General features: G+C 40.5%; 1 protein-coding gene across 2 annotated transcripts in view; it reads left to right on the top strand.

The window, feature by feature from the left end:
• The window catches only part of glceb (glucuronic acid epimerase b), a 33,290-nt gene extending 26,458 nt beyond the window's left edge, over positions 1 to 6,832 (top strand). For both annotated transcript variants that reach the window (XM_015060810.1, XM_015060811.1), the window contains 2 exons: positions 3,897 to 4,189; positions 5,239 to 6,832. In XM_015060810.1, coding sequence (XP_014916296.1) covers positions 3,897 to 4,189; positions 5,239 to 5,970 — 1,025 coding nt within the window. In that variant the 3' untranslated portion in view covers positions 5,971 to 6,832. The remainder of the gene's footprint in view (positions 1 to 3,896; positions 4,190 to 5,238) is intronic.
• The last annotated feature ends 12,551 nt before the right edge of the window (positions 6,833 to 19,383 follow it).

Below are 19,383 nucleotides of genomic sequence, written 5' to 3'. Positions count from 1 at the left end.
ACTCGATTAATCGTAAGAATAATCGATAGATTACTCGATTACTAAAATATTCGTTTACAACAGCCCTAATTAGAACAGTCTACTTCTGCACCCCATTTACAGTTGGAGCATTAATCGGCATGCAATACTTGCATTTAATCATGTTTATTGCAGATGTAATGAAGTCAATCCCAATTATATTCTCACATGTTCCTTCAGAATAAATTTCAGTTCTTATCAGGATAAAAAACAGCCTCCATTAAGCATGAACATGACCAAGTGAGGTAACACTTTATTTGAAGGGGTGTGCATAAGGCTGACATGACACTGTCAAAAACATGACAATAACACCTGTCATGAACATAAAGAAGTCTTTATGAATGTCTATGACAGTTGTCATGAAGTGTCATTTGGTAAATGATGACACTTTTAATGCAAAGTTGCTCTAAAAGTTGCATTGAAAGTCCATTAAAAATGCCAGCTTTGTATTAAATTATCATAATTTACAAAATCATGCAAAGTTGGCATTTTTAATGGACTTTTAATGCAACTTTTAGAGCAACTTTGCATTAAAAGTTTTTCTTTGCTCCTGTGATTCTCAGTACAGGCCATTCCTCCTCTGCCTCACTTGGTGGATGCTTGAATGTGAGACGGCAGCAGTAGAAACTGTTGGCAGTATCTTTTCCGCAGCTCTGACAGCGCTGCAGGAGAGTGAACAGTTTACAGTGAAGATGACATCAAAAACTGTAATACTGGGTTACATGCGTGCGGCGAGTCCCCTGTGCATCATTAGGCAATCTGAATCCAGCTCAGGAATAGAGCAGGCTCCCTCTACCAATAAACATTGCATCACTGTGGGAAAAATAAAGACCATAAAGGGGAGAAACGGAGTTGGATTTGTGTTTATTTGCCAAAATGGAAGAAGATCTCTGGTGACTGGGCCCAGATCTGGGCCCCAAATAGGAACACATGAGGGTATTTAATCCAAAGCTCCGCTGACAAATGCTCTCCATTTGATTTAGATCACTTTAGTCCTTTCTTTTCCACTTGAGATGACAGAAAAACTGTTATGGACCTGAATTATTTAGCAGAATTGAGAGGGGGAATTGAGGGGGATTGGTCAAGAAATGGTCAGCAGGGTCTCTCCAAGAGCTTGGATCCAGAGTTTCCATGGCAACTGTCACTCACTGATGGGAGGTGGTGTTCCCCATCGCTTCAATTACTGCTTGGGATTAAGTTCAGAGATGCTCCACAGATCCAGGACAAACAACTTATGCGACGGAGGACCCCTGGCTTGCTGAAGGTGCAGTGGGATGTTTGCTCCCAGCTGGATTCAGTGATGCAGCGCTCAGAACGAGTCAGAAACGCAGCAGTCTCTTCTTTCCAGGTAGACATGCTGTGTCTGCACTCGCATCTGTAAATAATCCATCCTGTCAGTCTGGAAATGAACTTTGGTTGAAGGTAGTGGTGCAGTGGGTTTTATGCACTTCTGCTTTTAGGCTCCCATCCCCAACCATACCGCATTCTCTGCATCCTCCATGTGGTGAGATCACAGATTTAGCTGCTTGTCCTCTATAACCAGGTGTCCATTAATATCTACAGATCATCAAAGGTTATTTTAAGCTCAACCAAAATCAAAACAAAGCTTTTTTTTAATTATTTAAAAGAAACAAAATAAGCTAGCAGCTTACACTCAATCATTTGCTGTAACTCCCACCAGCGATCAGACAGCAAGGTCACCAGTCCATTACAGTCAAATTATAACCAACTTGAAATGTATGTTTATTATTATTAAACATACTCTTTACGACTCGGGGTGCAACAAAAAAATATGCTAACCAATAAACCAGCCACCCAAGTTTTCTTAATGTTTTGAGATCTGCAATCATCCATAAGATTCCACAGATGAGTGCAGATAATTTCCTGTGCGATTGTGAGTGATTACTGTATTACTGTGGCAAAAAGGGGGGATGTATCTGGGAATGCAGAGGGAATTAATGACACATAAAGCCGATCTTTTCCACCAATCTTATTTACCTCTGCAAAGCTCTGAAAATGAGCCGCTGTCCCCTTTTGCTCTGCTGTGAGAGAGCGCTGACTGACCCACCCACCAGGTCATGTCTGTATGTGTGTAATAAATAATAATCACCTCTCTGTTCCCAACTTAGCAGTTTTGTCACAATATTTTCTGACTTTTCAGATCCAAACAATCGGTATCGGCCAAAAGCGGAATTTGGTGCACTCCTAGATGAGAGAAAATTAAATAACTTGGGGTTTTAAGGCTGTTATCTGTTGAAAACAAGCAGACTGGAATTACCTCCTTGGAAATAATGGATTAAATCATACACAGACTGAAATGTAAAACATAAAATGGACAAGAAAAAGACCCATCCTATTTGCACGTACTCTGAGGACGGTGTGAAAATCTGGTGTGGATAAAACATGCAGAGATTGCGAATGAATAATCACACGCGTTTCGCTGTCGCCCCGTCATTTGTCACATGTTCCTGTGCCGTTGATGTGCACTGCAGGTCCTAACTGTGCATATGTTTTCAAGCGCCCATCTCTCTTGCTCACCAACGTGCCCGGGCTCGGTCTGCGCTGACATATTTCCAGCAGCGTGTCATTTCTGTTTCCCGGCTGATTGCTAAACAGCCACAGAGCCGAGCAGTGGAGGTGGAATCTCGTCTGTATTCCCTGCCCATCCTTTATTGATGGCAGAGTAATCACAGGGCCAGAGTACAAATCCACTTACCCTCTGCTTTGCCTTAAGTAATGGATTTATGAGTGCATTAAAGAGCCGTAGTCATCCAGAGGCCCCTGCCAGACTGTCTCTCTGCTCATTCTCTCCCTGATCGACTGTCTTTGTGTCTCAGTCGGACTCATCTGCTTCTGCTTTCCCAGCTCCTGTCATGTGAGATCTCTCTGTCTTCTGATTTCCAATCGTCTGCTCCTTGTTGCCTCATTTTCACTCTCTCCGGACTTTGGCTGGCTTTGGGAGTGTTTGTGCGACCCATCATTGCATTACCCTCTTTTTTTTCTCCTGGACTTATATCCTCTCATCTTTTATCCTCTGGGAAGCCCTGATTAGAAAAAGGGAAAGAAAAAAAAAAAACTTTTTCATTTTCTCCTTGAAGACCAAGGGAGCCTGGCCGTCAGAGAGAGCTGACTCTTGAAGAAGTTGGAGCTTTGGAGGCTCGAGGCAAAGTTGGCGCCAACTTAACTGCCTGAACTAAACCGACATTAAAGCAACTCTCTCGGTGCAGAGCTGGAGAAGAAGGGTGAAAAGCTGAACTTTCTAACTCTGAGCGTTGCAGGGAAGAAATGCAGGAACGCAGATGAAAAAGTTGCAGCATCACATCTCTTTCTATCCGATGTTTTCATCTGCTTCTTGTCGCTACAAGGCCCCTTTTTCCTCACATCCTCCTAATTAATCTCAGTGTGTGGTGACACATCTGCAGTGCGCATCCCACGAGAGGTTTGTCTGGGTGTGTGTGTGCACTCTGCATGTCTTCCATTTATCTGTCACGCATACAGCAGGGCACTTCACACAACTGATAACAATACAAGACGCTTGCTGGTAAGAGAGGTTTTGACCATTAATTATTTCAAAGCTTGCAGAATATTTTTTGGGAACATTTGAAAGTGGGAAAGTATTTTCTGCACTAGAAGAAAGCTCATATAAATAAACCAAGAAAGGAGAGTGCATTAAAAGATGCAGATAAAAAGGCTCCTAGTCAGTCTGCTGGAAAAGGGCATCCAGAATTCGTCAGAAGCCATTTTATGCAAGTCAAGTGAGGTTGGAGCCTTTTTTTTATCTTCTTCTTCTTTTGACCCAGTACACCGCTGTAAAATCTCAGCTAATTCTATTCATCTTTCACACCTTCCCTCCATTACTCCCCACCAATCCCTCACAGACTCCTCAGAGGGCGTTTCCCTGCAGCTGGGCAACTCGAAAGACTTCATCCTCAGCTTGGACTTAAAGTTTGCCTCCAACGGCAGTGTGTCGGTGGTCCTGGAAACCACAGAAAAGGGGCCTCCCTTCACCATCCATTACGTTACCAGCACGCAGCTCATCGCCTTCAAAGAGCGTGACGTCACCTACGGCATCGGGCCTCGATCCTCCTGGAGCACGCTGACCAGAGACCTGCTGACCGACCTCAGGAAGGGAGTCGGGTTGTCGAACACGAAGGCTGTCAAAGCCACAAAGGTTGGTTCAAACCAGAACTCGCTTGTGGATAACAGTTACGGAAAGTTTATTTAAAAGGTTATCGTTTACAGTACCGGTAATCTTTTTTTTCTCCAAAAAAGGCCTTTTGAATATCTTTTTCATTCTTTACAAACCACAGAATTAAAGTAAATTAGTTAGAAATTTGGCAGACAATAATCGATATTAGACATCTCTCTCTATAATATTTAGTTATCGTTTTAGGATGCAGTTTTAGAAAAAAAAAAAACTATTGACAAGTGGCATCATTACCAATATAAAATTAATGATGAATCCTGTGACTGATTTATTTTTGATAATTTGTTACTTTAGTTGAGTTAATGCACATCCCTGTCCGCACATCCTGAAAAAGCATTAAATTTATGTATCTAAAATTAAGTCTGTAAAGTGATTTATGTTCATTAAATAAAATGTTGGCCTTAAAAACAATCATAAGTCTTAAATTTTGTCTTGGTATAACCATGTAACATCTTTTATTCTAGGTAGATTTCTTTTTCTCACAGGACTTTTCTATCATGTAAAGGTTTGCGTCGTGCGCTGACATGTGTTGAGGCAGTTATGGGTACCGGTGCCAAGTTGCTAATAGTTGCTAGCTGTCTAACTTTCTTGAGTCCATCATAGGTAAAAGTAAAAGTATTTGCATGTGGCTGGATAATGTTTGTCGTCGCCACTGGCTCTCTTCTCTTGCCAGCCCATATGAAGCTGCATGCATTCTGTGCAAAAAGAATGCTTGACACTATAGGGGTTAATGCTGTAGTGAGTTATATCCCATGTGAGAATCACAAAGCTGCTAAGAGCCACAAAATGACCCCAGAAAGTTAAATTTTGTTCCCCTGAAACAATAAAAAAAAGCATTTCTCTTGCACCTTTCTGTCTTAAATTTTGTAATAATGGTTTTAAAAAGTCTTGAATTTGAATTGGTGAAACCTAATGTTGATGTTATTTATGGGGGTGATTGTTACAAGAGTTTTAAAATAAAGTCATACATTTAGACCCTGATTCTTTCTAATCTTGTCTGCGTTTCTGCCCAGATCATGCCCAGGCGGGTGGTGCGGCTAGTCCTGCACGGACGCGGCTTTGTTGACAACATCACCATCTCCACCACTGCCCACATGGCCGCCTTCTTCGCCGCCAGCGACTGGCTGGTGCGCAACCAGGACGAGCGAGGGGGGTGGCCCATCATGGTCACCCGAAAACTGGGCGAGGGCTTCCGGCCCCTGGAGCCCGGCTGGTACTCGGCCATGGCCCAGGGCCAGGCCATGTCCACCCTGGTGAGAGCCTACCTCCTCACCAAGACCCAGGCTTACCTCAACGCTGCCCTCAAGGCGGTGGGACCGTACAAGGTGCCTTCAGCGCAGCACGGGGTCAAAGCGGTGTTCATGAACAAGTACGACTGGTACGAGGAGTACCCCACCACGCCCAGCTCGTTTGTGCTCAACGGCTTCATTTACTCTCTGCTGGGACTTTACGACGTTGCTGACACGGCAGGAGAGATCCTGGGCAGAGAGGCGGGGCAGCTGTTCAGCCGTGGCATGGAGTCCCTCAAGGCCATGCTGCCCCTCTTCGACACGGGGTCCGGGAGCATCTACGACCTGCGTCACTTCATGCTGGGCACGGCGCCCAACCTGGCCCGATGGGACTATCACACCACGCACATTAACCAGCTGCAGCTGCTGGCATCCATAGACAACGCTCCCATCTTCAGGGATGTGGTGAAGCGCTGGAAAAACTACTTAAAAGGGATTCGTGCAAAGCACAACTAGTCGAACTCAGCAGATTTTACAGCTGAGTTTAGAAGAGAATCAATGTTTAGGCTGTAAGAGCAAAGCAGAAGATTTTATAGAGAGACGTGTGTGTGCGTGCGTGCGTGTGTGTGTGTGAGTCACTTCTGGTTAACGGCCTGAAAGATGAGTTGCGATACTTTAACTTTGTGTGCACTGTTGCGGGTTTGACATTTTCTGCTACGTTGACTGTAGCTCAAACTTTGTGTCCCTGGAGCTAGTGTTTGTAATTCTACACAGACCTAGCTTCAGCGTGTGAGTGTTTGCATTCATAAAGAACGACTGCGTGTTTTGTAAAAAAAAAAAAAAAAAAAATCAATGTAGAAAAAAAAAATACACATTGGAACATTTTTGACTTTCTTTAATGCATCAAGATTTCTCTTATACGTTTTCTACTTTAAATTAGATTTCAGAGGTTTACTCAAGTAAGCTGTGAAATTCAGAGTGCGTTTCAAATGTTGCCAAGAGAAGTTAATGCTATCAAAAGATAATTTAATAGTTTATATTTCTCCTGAGCGTGCTCATTGATAGTTTTAGTCACATTTCATAGATATAATAATGACGGTGAAGGATTATCTCAGTTTTTTTTCTCCCTTCTCATTTTTTCATGGGTTAGTTTGTCTAAAAATATACAATAGATGTCTAACAAGCTGTTTGAAGTCAGCTCTGAAGGATAAGCAATGGAGGTAGCAGAAGTGTATCCGAGATAAACCCGTCAAGCTTTAATCTTTAACGGTTGTGAACGCTGTTGCTACCAACACCCTCCTCTTGGCTGCTTTGCTGTGTTTTTTTTTTTTTTTATAGGACACTAAAACAGCAAACCAGGCCGCAGGCAAAAGAAAAACCTCTGCTTCTCTTTGGGTTCACCTTGGAAAGTTAACGTGTCGTCTGTGAGACTTCTTCAAGGTGATTGCAGCTCATCACAGATCAGGAAAAGAAAAATTAGCAAAAGAAACTTTGGCCGTTCCTTTGCAGTATCCCCCACATTTATTGGCACCCCGACTAAAAATGCCTAAAACACCATCAGATAAATTAATCCCGTGCATAATCTCAGTCTAGACTCTTTTTTTTTTCCAGATTAATGAACTCAAAAACCTAAGGATTTTTTTAAGACAGCATTCTGACCATCTTCCCCCTTTGGATGGATATCTTCCGTGTCCTCGTTTCATTGCATCTTCAGTACTTTTAAACTGTAGAAATGTACGAGTTTTATTACACGTCCTACTTGAACGGCGTGCTCTCGTCTTTCCTATTTTGAAGACTGGCAAAGAGAAATGTCTATTTCATACACATGAAAAAAGTTAGTTACATTTTTCTTCCTTTGTTAGAGGCTCCAATCATTAGTTTGATTTTCAGAACTTCAGTGTGTGATTATGGTATTGCAATAAAGGATGGATTTATTTTAGGCATCTTTTTAACTAGGGATGCCTACAGATGTGGAGAGTTAAGTACACGACTCAGGAAAAGAGCAGATCGAAGCTAACATGTTCCCCTTTCTTAAAGATGTGTTGGCAACACGACTGCGACTGGAAACGGTTGTTGCCTCACTTACCAATGCTTTTGTTTGCCGAGTTATAAAAGAAAAAAACCCACTCCTAATTTAGCTGTCAAACAATTAAACCATTGTTCATTTTCCTTGCGAATGTCTCCATCTTAAGAAGCCTTTCTTCTGTCTCACTCTAGTCTCGATTATTCCCAGAAACAAGTGTGGGTGGTGTCGACGCGCGTGGAGGTAGACGGATGTGGGCAGCGGAGCCGCAGCTGTCACGTCGGTTCAAAGCGTTTAGATCCAGACAATGCCAGCAGCAGCTGGAGGTAAATTCTCAAACACGGACGCTGCCGGTCCCTGCAGACTCCTGTTGCTCCCTCTCACCTCCTCTAAGAGCGTGAACCGAACCGTTTTTAATCCGAGCCACGCGGAGGACGCTCACAACTCACCCGGCTAATAGGGTGGAGAGGCCGCGCGCGGTTCCGGTCGCTGGCTGCGGATGAGTCAGCGCCCTCTCCAAACAAAGTGGAGCTTCTCCTCGGCATCAATGGAGCTCTGATCGATCTGCTTTATAGATTAACACCGGGAGTTTCGGGGTGAATCATCCTTTCGCGGGGAGGTGGTGGGGATTTTCATTTAGAAAAATTGTGTAATCGGAGATCAGATCGTATTCCCACACAGTCAGCTTTCAAGTTTTAATGCGCGCTAAGCAGACAAAATCGAAGGACCCTGTGATTTATTTTGATGCGGTGTTGGGTTGAGTTAATCCTTTTAAAGCCGAGACATCTCGTTCTGTTTGGTTTATCCTGGAAATGGAAGTTTTTACTCACTCCGTGTTTTTTTTTGTTTGTTTTTTTGCACGTTTCTTCTTTATTACAAAATTTATTACTTTCTTTAAAAACCGAGAAGCATATGAATCATCTTTTCTCCATTTTGCTCCTCGACAGTATTCGCATAATTGACACGCGAGGCAAAAATACGTCTTCGAAAGAGGAACATTAATAACTGAAAGTTTTGTGTTTTCATACAAATTTCTATGTTGTTTAAACCAAAGTCACTTGTCGGGTACATTTATTTGTATATATTTGTGCAAACTGACTTCCATTCAGCATTTGGCGTTAGGTCTCCACAGACACATTATGGAGAAACACTGCCTTTGGATTTTAGGTGTAGACTGAGTAGATTATAACAAAAGAAAAATGAATTTTTAAAAAAAACTCATGTTAAGCTTGCTTATATGAAAAAGGAGATTTGTGCAGCAGCCAGTGGTTAGTTTAGTCTGCTTGCTAATTCGGAGGGAAACCAACCGAGAGCTGCAAGCATCGTCTTCTTCTCCAGGATCTGTCGGGTTCATAATCTGCAGGTTAAGTTTGTTTTGGTTAATAAAAGCACAACTGCAGGTTATCGTCAACTGATTTGTTGCATTTCTTCTTGAATTTTTTTTTTTCTTCCTTTCTTTTAGGATAATGTGCAACAGCTTTACTAAGCTGCTATTGTTGTTCACTGTGTAAAAATGGGTATGAGAACTTCTTTTCTTCTCACTTCAGTAGAATCTCTGATTTAACAGAAATGTTCAACATGACGGCCTTTTGAGGTCAGTGTGATTTATGCAATAAGATGTTTACTGGGACTGGTGACTCCGCCACAGACCCAGAGTGGTTGTATAGACTTTGCAATCTAAGCACAATGTGCAAATGCTCCCATTTTTTTAGTCCAAGTAAGAGGTGTTTATATACAGAGTAAATCTTTGTGCTTTAAAACTTTGCTTTGTAAAGGTGTAAAAAAAAAAAAAAATAATAAAATCATTTTTCTTAAACTTCTGTGTTTCTTCATATCTCTGACTGGAACTCATCTGTTTAGCTAATTGTTACTATTGAGGTTTTTTTGTCGTTTCAGCAGCAAGATCCGCAACCATTTCTAATACTTTAAGCGAGATTCCAGCTTAATTTGCTCTAAAATATGAATAAATAAAATCAATATTCCTGGGATTTTGGTTGGGGGGAATAAAAAGCACAGAGTATTTCACCACTTTGCAGAGGAAACTGATGACTAAAAAGACATTTTCAGAAATAAAATAAATTTCCTCGTGTAATGTCAGATTTACTTATACACTGCTGTAAATAAAGCTGAAAGCAGAGGCTCACATACACTATAAATGTTGCATCATTTTTTTCTCACTGATAAATCAGACTAAGCTTATCCTCTTTTAGGTCAGACAGGATTATCAAAACAATTTCTATTTGCTTGATGCCAGAATAAAAGGATTTGCATAGTTATCGGAGGATTCTTTTTTTTTAAATTTACATAACATTAACATGCATTTAAACAATTTCATAAAGTCCAGATGCACGTGTCAGATTTGTAAGCTTATAACAGATTAATCGGAGTCACACCTGTGAATGTATCTCAAGACAACACCTTAAATAAGCTGCTTCCTCTCGCATAGAAAATAGAAATTAGGTAGGAAGAGATTGATGGGTCTCCACAAGTCTGGTTCATCCAAACATACAATTTCCAGCTGTCTGAAAGAGCCACATTCGTATGTTTATAAGATTATCTTTCATTTTAAACACCATGTAAATGTCTTCAGAGAGGAGACTAGTCCTACGCCTCAGAAGTGAGCACGTTTTTGCATAAAACACTACAAAATAAAAGCGAAATACTGTTAAAATGCTGCCTGACAATCCGCTCAGAGAGGAAGAAGTGGAGAGCTTAATTTTAGGACATGTCCTATTTTCTGATTAAACTAAAAATGAACTCTCTGACCGTAAAGACCAAAGAAGAAGCCTTACAATCCTGTGGGTGTGTGAGCCTTACAATCTCAGTAGTGAAGTGTGATGTGTCGGCATCGTTTTCTGAGGTTTTATGACCCAGGAGGGACTGGTTCACTTCACGAAACGGATTATGTCATGAAGAAAGAACATTAGGTGGAAATACTGGAGCAACTCCCGCCAGAAAGTTGAAGCTTGGTCACTAGTGGGTTTTCCAAAAGGCAAACATGTTCAATGTTGAAGAGGCCGTCACAAATTGCAGTCCAATAGAGCATTTGTTGTCTGAGCTAAGGAGGTGTGGGTGTGTGAGCAAAGTGGCCTACAAAGCCAACCGGTTCTGTCAGGTGGAATCAACCAAATTCCACCAAACGCTTGTAGAAACAGTAGAAACATCCCAAAAATGTTTGTCCCCCCAAGTCATGCAGTTTTAAAAGGCAATTCTACCAAATACAAAAGAAATGTTAAAAAAAGGAGACTCTGCCTTTCATTAATCTGACATTTAGCAAAAATAAATACGTTCATGACTAGTCTAAAACAGGAAACATTTAATGATTTAACAGTAAACAGTGAGGAAATTTTTCTTTTAATCTAGTTAGGCAGCGTATGTAAACATGTTGCTTCAGCTGTACAGTACACGTTGTGTCGGCTCACACGATCTGCACCAAAGGGAAACTGATTATGAGAGTCTTGACTGGATTAATGTCTTATGTTTTCATTTGGTCTATCATTTAGGTCTCTGCTCTGATGGAGTCACTTTGTCTGATCGTTAATCGCAGCTCCTTTAAATATTTAGACTCCACACACACACACACACACACACACAGCTGGATTTACTCTGTTCAGAAATATTTGACTCAAGACTTCATTTCCTCTGCAGTCTGAAGACTTTACGCATTAACTGATATTTCATTTGACGCTCTGAACTCCTGTCAGAGATTTAAATCAGTTTATTTGTCATTCTCATTCATTTTGTATACAGAATATGTCTCTGTTTTCTGTTGACGTTTCTGGCTCGGAAAATCACATCAAAGCATTACACGGATTAAATAAATGAGCAGTATTTTTATTTCCAGGACAAAACTGACAGAGCTTCTGCTTTTGTATAAGTACTGATATGTTGCTGGCTTAACAGATTACATTTCCCTTGGTTATGGCTTTGGTTCTTCAGATCTGATAGTTTACTTTTGTATTGGTGACTCTCCTGACTTTTAAGCATAACCACTCTTTTTGTTGTCGTTTTACAAAAAATGTGTCTTTAGGAAAGTCATTTCTCCATCCCAAACCTAGTTTATGTTCGTTTTGGATCGCCTTTGTCCCAGATATTTTTAGCTCTTGATTTGAAGTGAAGTTGAATCATTTCAACCAAGCTCCACAATCAATCCCTTGTTTTGAAATCCTTACATTATTCTTAGGTTTTCCAAGAATATTTCCTGTCATTATGGGCAAGAACCCGTTATATCTGCCAGCCTCAGTCAGTCAGTCATGATGAAGAAGACGACTCCCCAAATACTAACAACTCACAGAAAATCTCTCTAACCTTTCAACTGACAGCTGCTGCTTGGTGAATCTGCTTAGACTGATTCACTTTAGACTTAGTTTTGGTGACAAATGTTCCCACCCATCGCTAAGCGGCTCTGACTCGGAGGCAGGCAGACACTTTATTTGCAGTGAACGCTCTCTTCGCAAAACTGCTGAGGAGAAAAGCCATCTTGATAAATAATTTATCCTAATTAGGCTATTCTGATCCAGTGAAGGGCATGGACATCTGAGAAGGACTCTATCTGCTGCCACAAGCTTGTTTTTTTTTCATTACTTTCTGGCATTATTACCATCCAGCCATAATTTCTTTTGCCACACACACACACACACCACATTCCTCGAATTGTCTTAATGATGTAACTGTCTGTCCTGACGACGGGTGTCTCTCTCGGTCCTGTAATTGTCCCTGCATAAACCTGATAAGCTCAGCTTCCTCTGACTCTGATGCCTTTCAGATAGCTGCGCTGAGACTACAGTAAAACCTTGGTCCTGTCTATAAACACTTTTCGGTTTATCTTTTCCATTAATGTCAAACTTGCCAAAAATGCAGATTGTTGAGACCCATGAAGTGTCAGAGGATGTGGAAAGCATCAAGCTGCTGTATTTAGATGATCATATTTGTTCCCGCTGGCCTTCACCATTGTCTAAAACTCTGTCTTTTACCGCTGTTGCACTAGTGCTTATTCGTTTTTTGATGGCTTATGAATATATGCAGAGGCTAACGCAAGCTGCCATGTTTTTGTTGAGATGTTGTTAACACTACCTAATATCATGCTTCTGTATGCGGACGCTCTGTCTGCACTACTGAAGGTTCCCTCACCATGTCAGCTATAATCTGCACATTCCTGTATGTCGCTGGTAAGAATTAGACCTCTCTTTTTCATCCATTCAGCAATAATTTGACCACTTGGGGGCACTCTCACACTGTGTGTGGAGTATTTAACCTTAAACCCAAGATGGTCACTGTAAACCTTTAGCAACTCATCCACATCCAAATTCAAAATGAGTAATAGGCTGCATCATAAATGATAGTTTTGTTTTTTTGTTGTTTTTACACATCTACATGTTTCTTACTCTCAAATAAATAGGCACATAAAAGAAAATCTGAGTAAGTCCGCGTTCAAATGGAGATTTTAATTTACACCTAATTATAGCTATACCTCGTCAAACTGTTTAAGAAGCCTTGGAGGTCAAAGTTTACCAGGACTTTAGGCTGGAAGCATCTTAAATTAAATAAAAGAATATTAATGGAGAGCAGTCATGGGGATGTTATTTTTGAGGATCACATTACTTTTTGCATCACTAGAGTGCAGAAGTGATAAAGGAAAATCCCATTTTCGCCACGGAGGATTGGAGACGGAATGAGTCGGAACTGATCTTCCTTAATGAGCTGAAGCTTAATGAGTGGGTTTAAAAGTCCATAGAAGCTCAGGGAGTTTCTGCATCACTAAAAGTTATATTCACTAAAGACGAGGCACAAACGTCCTCCTTCATCGAGGACATTATGGAGTTCATAACTGGGCTTCAGAATTTCCTCACCTAGCCATTTTATTAGCAGCAACGTTAGCGGTGCCTGTGTTTCACCTGTGACAGGAAGACGTATGAAAAAGTACTTCACTAAATTATCAATCCAGAATATTGCCATAAAATAGTGCAAGTAATTGAGTTTTTAAAAAGAAAATATCTACACGGGTAGGAAGTCCAAAGAGTGACTCTGATCTGATCGGAGTTTAATCTTTTATGTCATGACAGCACCTTGAAGCACAACCGAGCTTTCACTTAGAATCTCATCTGTTTTCAAAATATAAACGAGGACACGTGGGCTACAGTCGTTTAATTGAAATCTACACGATTATGTTATAGTCAAGCTTTCTCAAAAATGTTGTAAAAATGTGTTCCTATCTTTTTATTAAACAAAATAAAAAATGATTTGCCCTTCAGCGAGGGAAAAAAGTGTTTTTGTTACAGTTACAGAAAACTTGACTTGATAATGAAGCTTTTAGATCTGTTATTGGATGCACGAGTTCACAGGTGTGAATGTCACATTAACTGTGTAAAAGTATTAAAGGTGCTTTTACACCATTAGTTTTCACAAGTTTGAATTTAATGTAATTCCTTTGAATCAGTGCAATTATTTCAGATTAACTGGGCTTTGTAAAGAAATGAAATGCATTTTTGTAGCTGGGAGAAAAGTTAAAGACATTTAACTTCTGGAATGGCCTTAAACTCAACACTCTGTTTTGGAGTGTGTTTAAAAGCCAAGTCAGTGCCAGGAAATGAAATGAACTCTGAAGAAGAGGGGTCAAATATGGCGGGAATGATGGGAGGAGCTCATTGTCAACATTTAACCAGCGTTGCAATGTACTCCTTAACACACAGATCTGAGAGCGCTCTCACTTTCTTCACTGTAACAATAACAGAACCAGAACCTGTTCTGACATTCGGGGAAATCCTTAAAATGTCCGACTTCATTAGCAGCTACCTGCCGTCAAAGAAATCTCCCTCTCTCCTCCCGCTCAGCCAAACCGTTTCTTTCTTACTGCTCATTCTGTCTTCCTTTGTGCTGTTGAGCAGACACACCTGTCATATTCAGGCAAGCCTCATTCTTCCCTCTGAATGAACACCAGAGACGGCGAAACAATCTCTGCACTAAAATTAAAGACAGTGATTTATTGTTCCAGTCTCCAAAGCAGGGTTTTTGTTCATTTATGAGCAGCAGCTGGCATGTTTTGCTGCACAGACAGGAGCAAAAGTCTTCACCAGTCACCCTCATCACGAAACCAGGTATGGTGATGGTGCTGCAGGAGAACAATGAGGAGACAGAGCAGCAGCGGGGGTTAGAGTAAACAGGAGAGGGAGAAGAAAAAAAGACAACATAAAACAGAGCTGTACGGGAAACAAAGCAAGTCTGCGGTGGAGGTGGTTGCAGATGAGCGCAGGAGTTGAAAAAGAAGAAGCCGTGAAAGGCTGAAATTCAGAGGAGGAAAAGCAGCAGTGCCTGGAGTCTAGCAACTATTAATAATGTATCAGGGGGGCGACTAGCACGCTTGCTCCTCATCTGGAGACACCAACTACACCTCATCAACTAAAACACCAGGGAGCCACAAAGGCTTTGAGCAGCTGCAGCACAGCAGCCTGGCCGGCCCCACAAACACACAACATGCAAGCCGGCGGGTCATCACCAGCACTGGTATTAAAAACAGTGTCATTTAGCGCCTCATGTTTCAGGGTTTGCAAAAGATTTTTTATTTTTTATTTTTATTTTTTTCATCATTAATACTTTTATTTCTATGCATTTTGCAATTACACTATTTCCTTTTTCATTCCATTGTTTCAATTCATTAATAGTTTATAAATGTTGAAGATGACTTGTTCTTCCTTTTTATGCATTTCTAATTTCGAATGTGTGTTTATTAGAAAATAAACATATTCTTCTTTTTCAGATATTAATACGTTTGCTTTGCTACATTGCGGATATTTTCCTCCCAACGCCATTCCAGAGCGTTTTCTTGCCTTGAAAAGTGGATTCCGCTCAGAAATATTCTGCATAAAATCATAAGTGCAAGTCGCTTTCTCCCATCTGTGTGTGGAAGGCACACACACACACACACACACACACACACACACACACACACACACACACACACACACACACGCCATATACACAAACGCGTGTATGGCGATGTTGCAGCTTCCTAAGCGGTCAATTGTGCAGCAGGAACAAATATTGCAAGACAAAACTTCTGCACAGAAAACAACATCTGCAACACCTCAATAAATACTTAATGTGAAAAGCTACACTGTGCTGACGTTACACAAACGTTTAGAAGACTCCCTCCCTAAAGAAAACCACTTTGTTTTCTACTTGAAGGTGGAGTCAGTGTTTCCCTAAAGCAAACATTCTCTTAACATTAAAAAAAAAAAAAAGCTTATCTGCTGATTTTTTTTTTTTTTTTTTTTTGGTTGTTAGTTTTTTGTTTGCTAATTATTTTTCTTTCAATGCAGTGTATTTTTCACCGAAAGGAGAGTTCACAGAACAGAGGAGGGGAAAAACTACAAATAATATAAATTAGGAAACAAGTCGCCTACATTTGGTGAGTTAAATGTCTTTCAGTCAAACCTAATGTTAAACTTGTTAAACTGTTTCTTTAGCTCTGCAGGAACCTGCCAGCAGCTGCTGACTGGGAAACTTCCGCAAGGAGAACACTGACATCTTGTGGCGGAACTGGATACTGCATGTAAAAAACAAAACAAACAAACAAACAAACAAAAAAAAAAAACAAGAGTTCAGCGTCTCGGAACAAAACAATCCTGCTTTTGGTAGAAGCTGATAGGTTTGACTCCACCTCAGTTCTGTGAGTACCCGAGTTGTTGTTATGAACCTTTAGCATCTTGTGTATCTTCACTTATACTGAGGACTCAACAGAAAAGATACTGAGAAATTATCGTTTTTCTCAGGGTCAGCACTTTCTCCCTGTCCATTTAGAGAAAAGGCAAGGTTGCAAATTTAAGACAATCATAAGCTGGATAAAAACAGCTTGAGACATGTTTAATAATGTAGGTTTAATAATATAGCCCAACAAGAGAGACTCATCGTGAAGAATAGACACCAGTTCTAACTGAACCATAAAAAATAACAATTAAAAAAATTATAACCTGACTAATCCAGCAATATTTTAAGGAGAAAAACTACACAGGTTCCTCAGATCGTTTGGTGACAAAAGTGTTAAACCCACAAAAAAATGGACAGGATTTGATTAAGCTGCTGTTTCCAGTATTTTCACACTGGAAGCCCTTTCTCCAAAAGGTGTTGCAGAAGAATATAACCGTTTTTATAAATACCATGAACCATGAATTCAACCCACCTCCATATATTTTATTTAATAAATAACATAAATATCAAATTAAACTGTATTTTAAACAGGGTTTGTTATTATTATGGTTATGTTATTAACAATATATTATTGTTTTTTCTTTTTATGATCCTCAGGAGTGAATGTTGTTTGCCCTGTTACAGACTGGCAGCTTGTCCAGGGTGGATCTCATGTTTCGCCCAAGGACTGTTGGTGAAAAATACCGGGCTTCCTGTGTCACTGAAAGGATGAACATGTACATCATGTGGGACGTTTTGCGTCTTTTGCCATTTATTCAATGTATCAAAGATCACTATGTGATTTAGCCACTGCTTGCCGACTAAAGGACACAAAATATGAATAAAGTTCATCATCTATGCCTAAGACGCTTCCCCGACCATTCCTTTTTTATTCATTAAATGCTTACAGCTTTCACTCTCTTCTCTGTTTTCTTACCAGCAATGCTCTTTTTCCTTCTCGCTCTTTTTAAAACACGTCAACATCCTATTTGATGTTTCGTTTTAAGGGGGCGCACTAGTTCACATTTCGACAAATATCAAGATCACGCTATGAAACCCAGACTCACCTGAGAATAAGCTGTGCCTCGATAGCTCATTATTTAACAGAGGCAGCTTTTAAAAATTAACTGAGAATCAACAACAACAAAAAAAAAAGAAATCATGCAGCTTAAAATGTTGGTCATTCTCACTGTTACTTATTCCTGAAACAGCAGCTATGAATAATTCTCCAGCACTTCATTGTTTAATGATTTCAAACGTACTCACCACTTCAGTGATGGATTAACGCAGATCTTCTGAAGTAGAACAAATATCAGGCAGCTGGTGACTGGTGCAGATGTGATGTGTCAGATTTATGTATTTATGATTTGATGTAAAGATCGTGCAAAAGTGACACATAAAAAAGAATGGCTTTGACTGACAACTAAAACAAAATGTAAAAAAATTAATGAAATAAATGAATAAACAATGAAAAATAAATCCTTTCTGGCTCTGACTGGTTGTTTCGTCATCACTGTATTTCTGCAGATGACAGTAGGACCACAGGTAGGAGGCAGAGTCACTTGATTTTCTCAGATTATTTGTCTCGTATTATACTGTCACAACATAGTGATAGTTTTAACAAATGTGTTAAAAAAAAAACAAGAACATATTGGTTACAAAAGTTACATACTGTGTAGCTTTACATCAGACAATGACCAAAAAAAAGATGTGCCTGTCTTTTTACTTGGTGTATCTAAACTTCTGGTTTCAAATGTAACAGATTTTTCTTTTTTTTTTTTTTATAAATTCATGGGTTTAGGGGTTCAGTAAATTATGCACATCTTGCTATCATGGTCTGAAGCAACAGCTGGAGCTATACATAGCAGTTTAAAGGGATTCAGAGTAAGTATTCAGTACAAAACTTTCAGAAAGTCTTTTTAAAGATTACAGGAGTTTGGAAGTAGATAATAAAGAAAATAAGGATTGCTTAAAACTTTTGTTTAATCTAGAAAATAAAAACAAAATAGCAAACAAAACAAAGCTTCGGGGGCACGACAGCAACATTCTTTCAGCAGACGCTGTTTTCACGCCCTGCCTCTCTCAGGTTATTACTCAGGTGCTTGACATTGTTTGAAGGGTAAATTTGGAAGAAATACTCATTAACACAGATCACAACAGTAGAAACTGAGTCTGTGCCAATCCAGCTCGGCTCTCAGTCACTCACACACACACACGCACGCACACACGCACGCACACACATTGACTGTTGGCTGCACTGGAGAGTCTGAATCAGTTCACTGGGATTTTCCGCAGGATGGATTATTGAGGGTGGTTCTAAGAAAAAGAAAAAAGTATTATTCAGGGATTGGAATGTTCTTAAGCTTTAAACTTGAGAGTTTCCTTTATTAAGTGTAATCGAATCTCCAACAGAAGTTTCAGAATCCAATGAGTTTTATCTGTACTAATGCTTTGAAATGAGACTCTTGTGGTTGAACTGAGACTAGCTGAGCGACCATTACTGGGGGTAAGCTGCTGTCACCAGTAACGTACTGGGAACCGTTCCCGTTTTAGTTCCAGTTGGAGCAAACAACAGAGCGCTTCACTTCCTAATACTGGCATCTTGTTTGTCTTCATTGCTGCAAAGTTTGAACAAGATAAGATACTCTGGAAGGTCTGATCGGACTGGCCCATCCCTCCACCGAGGTCAGACGTCACACCGTACAGCAAAGGAGCTCTGTTTACTGTGCTGACAGACTGACTCACACCCTTCATTCACCAGCCTTGAGTCGTCTGAACCCGCCCAAAACTCGGGTGACATTCAGATTCAGTCTCAAGCTTTTTTTTTTTTTTATATTGCAGAAAGTGGGCGAAAGAATCTACTCCGGTGGCATTGTTTCTTTCAAATGGGTGAAACCTGCAATACCAGCTCCACTGTTTTGCAATGTCAGGATTTTGGATGTGGAAGAAGGGCTTGCATTTGTATCATAATTGTAAAATGTTATCAGCTAGTCTTTAAAACGTTCCTTCTTCTGCAAAAGTAAATGAGAATCAAGTGAATATCCCCCCCCACCCCCCCTTCTTGTGGGAATACAGTTGTTTGTGAGCGTACACCTGTTGTGCGTACTCGGCCTCCACCTCCACAGAGACAAGAGGAGGAGGAGGAGGAGGAGGAGTGGCTCACTGCACTGGATATTCCTGCCGGGTTTGAAGAGGAAGGGGAGGAACCCTGCAGATGGCATGGC

The sequence above is a fragment of the Poecilia latipinna genome, unplaced genomic scaffold, assembly GCF_001443285.1.
Source record: "Poecilia latipinna isolate Pla-1442-1.1 unplaced genomic scaffold, P_latipinna-1.0 Scaffold1745, whole genome shotgun sequence".
Lineage (NCBI taxonomy): Eukaryota > Metazoa > Chordata > Actinopteri > Cyprinodontiformes > Poeciliidae > Poecilia > Poecilia latipinna.
Note: the sequence above shows the minus strand (reverse complement) of the source record. Positions and strands in the feature narration are given on the sequence as shown.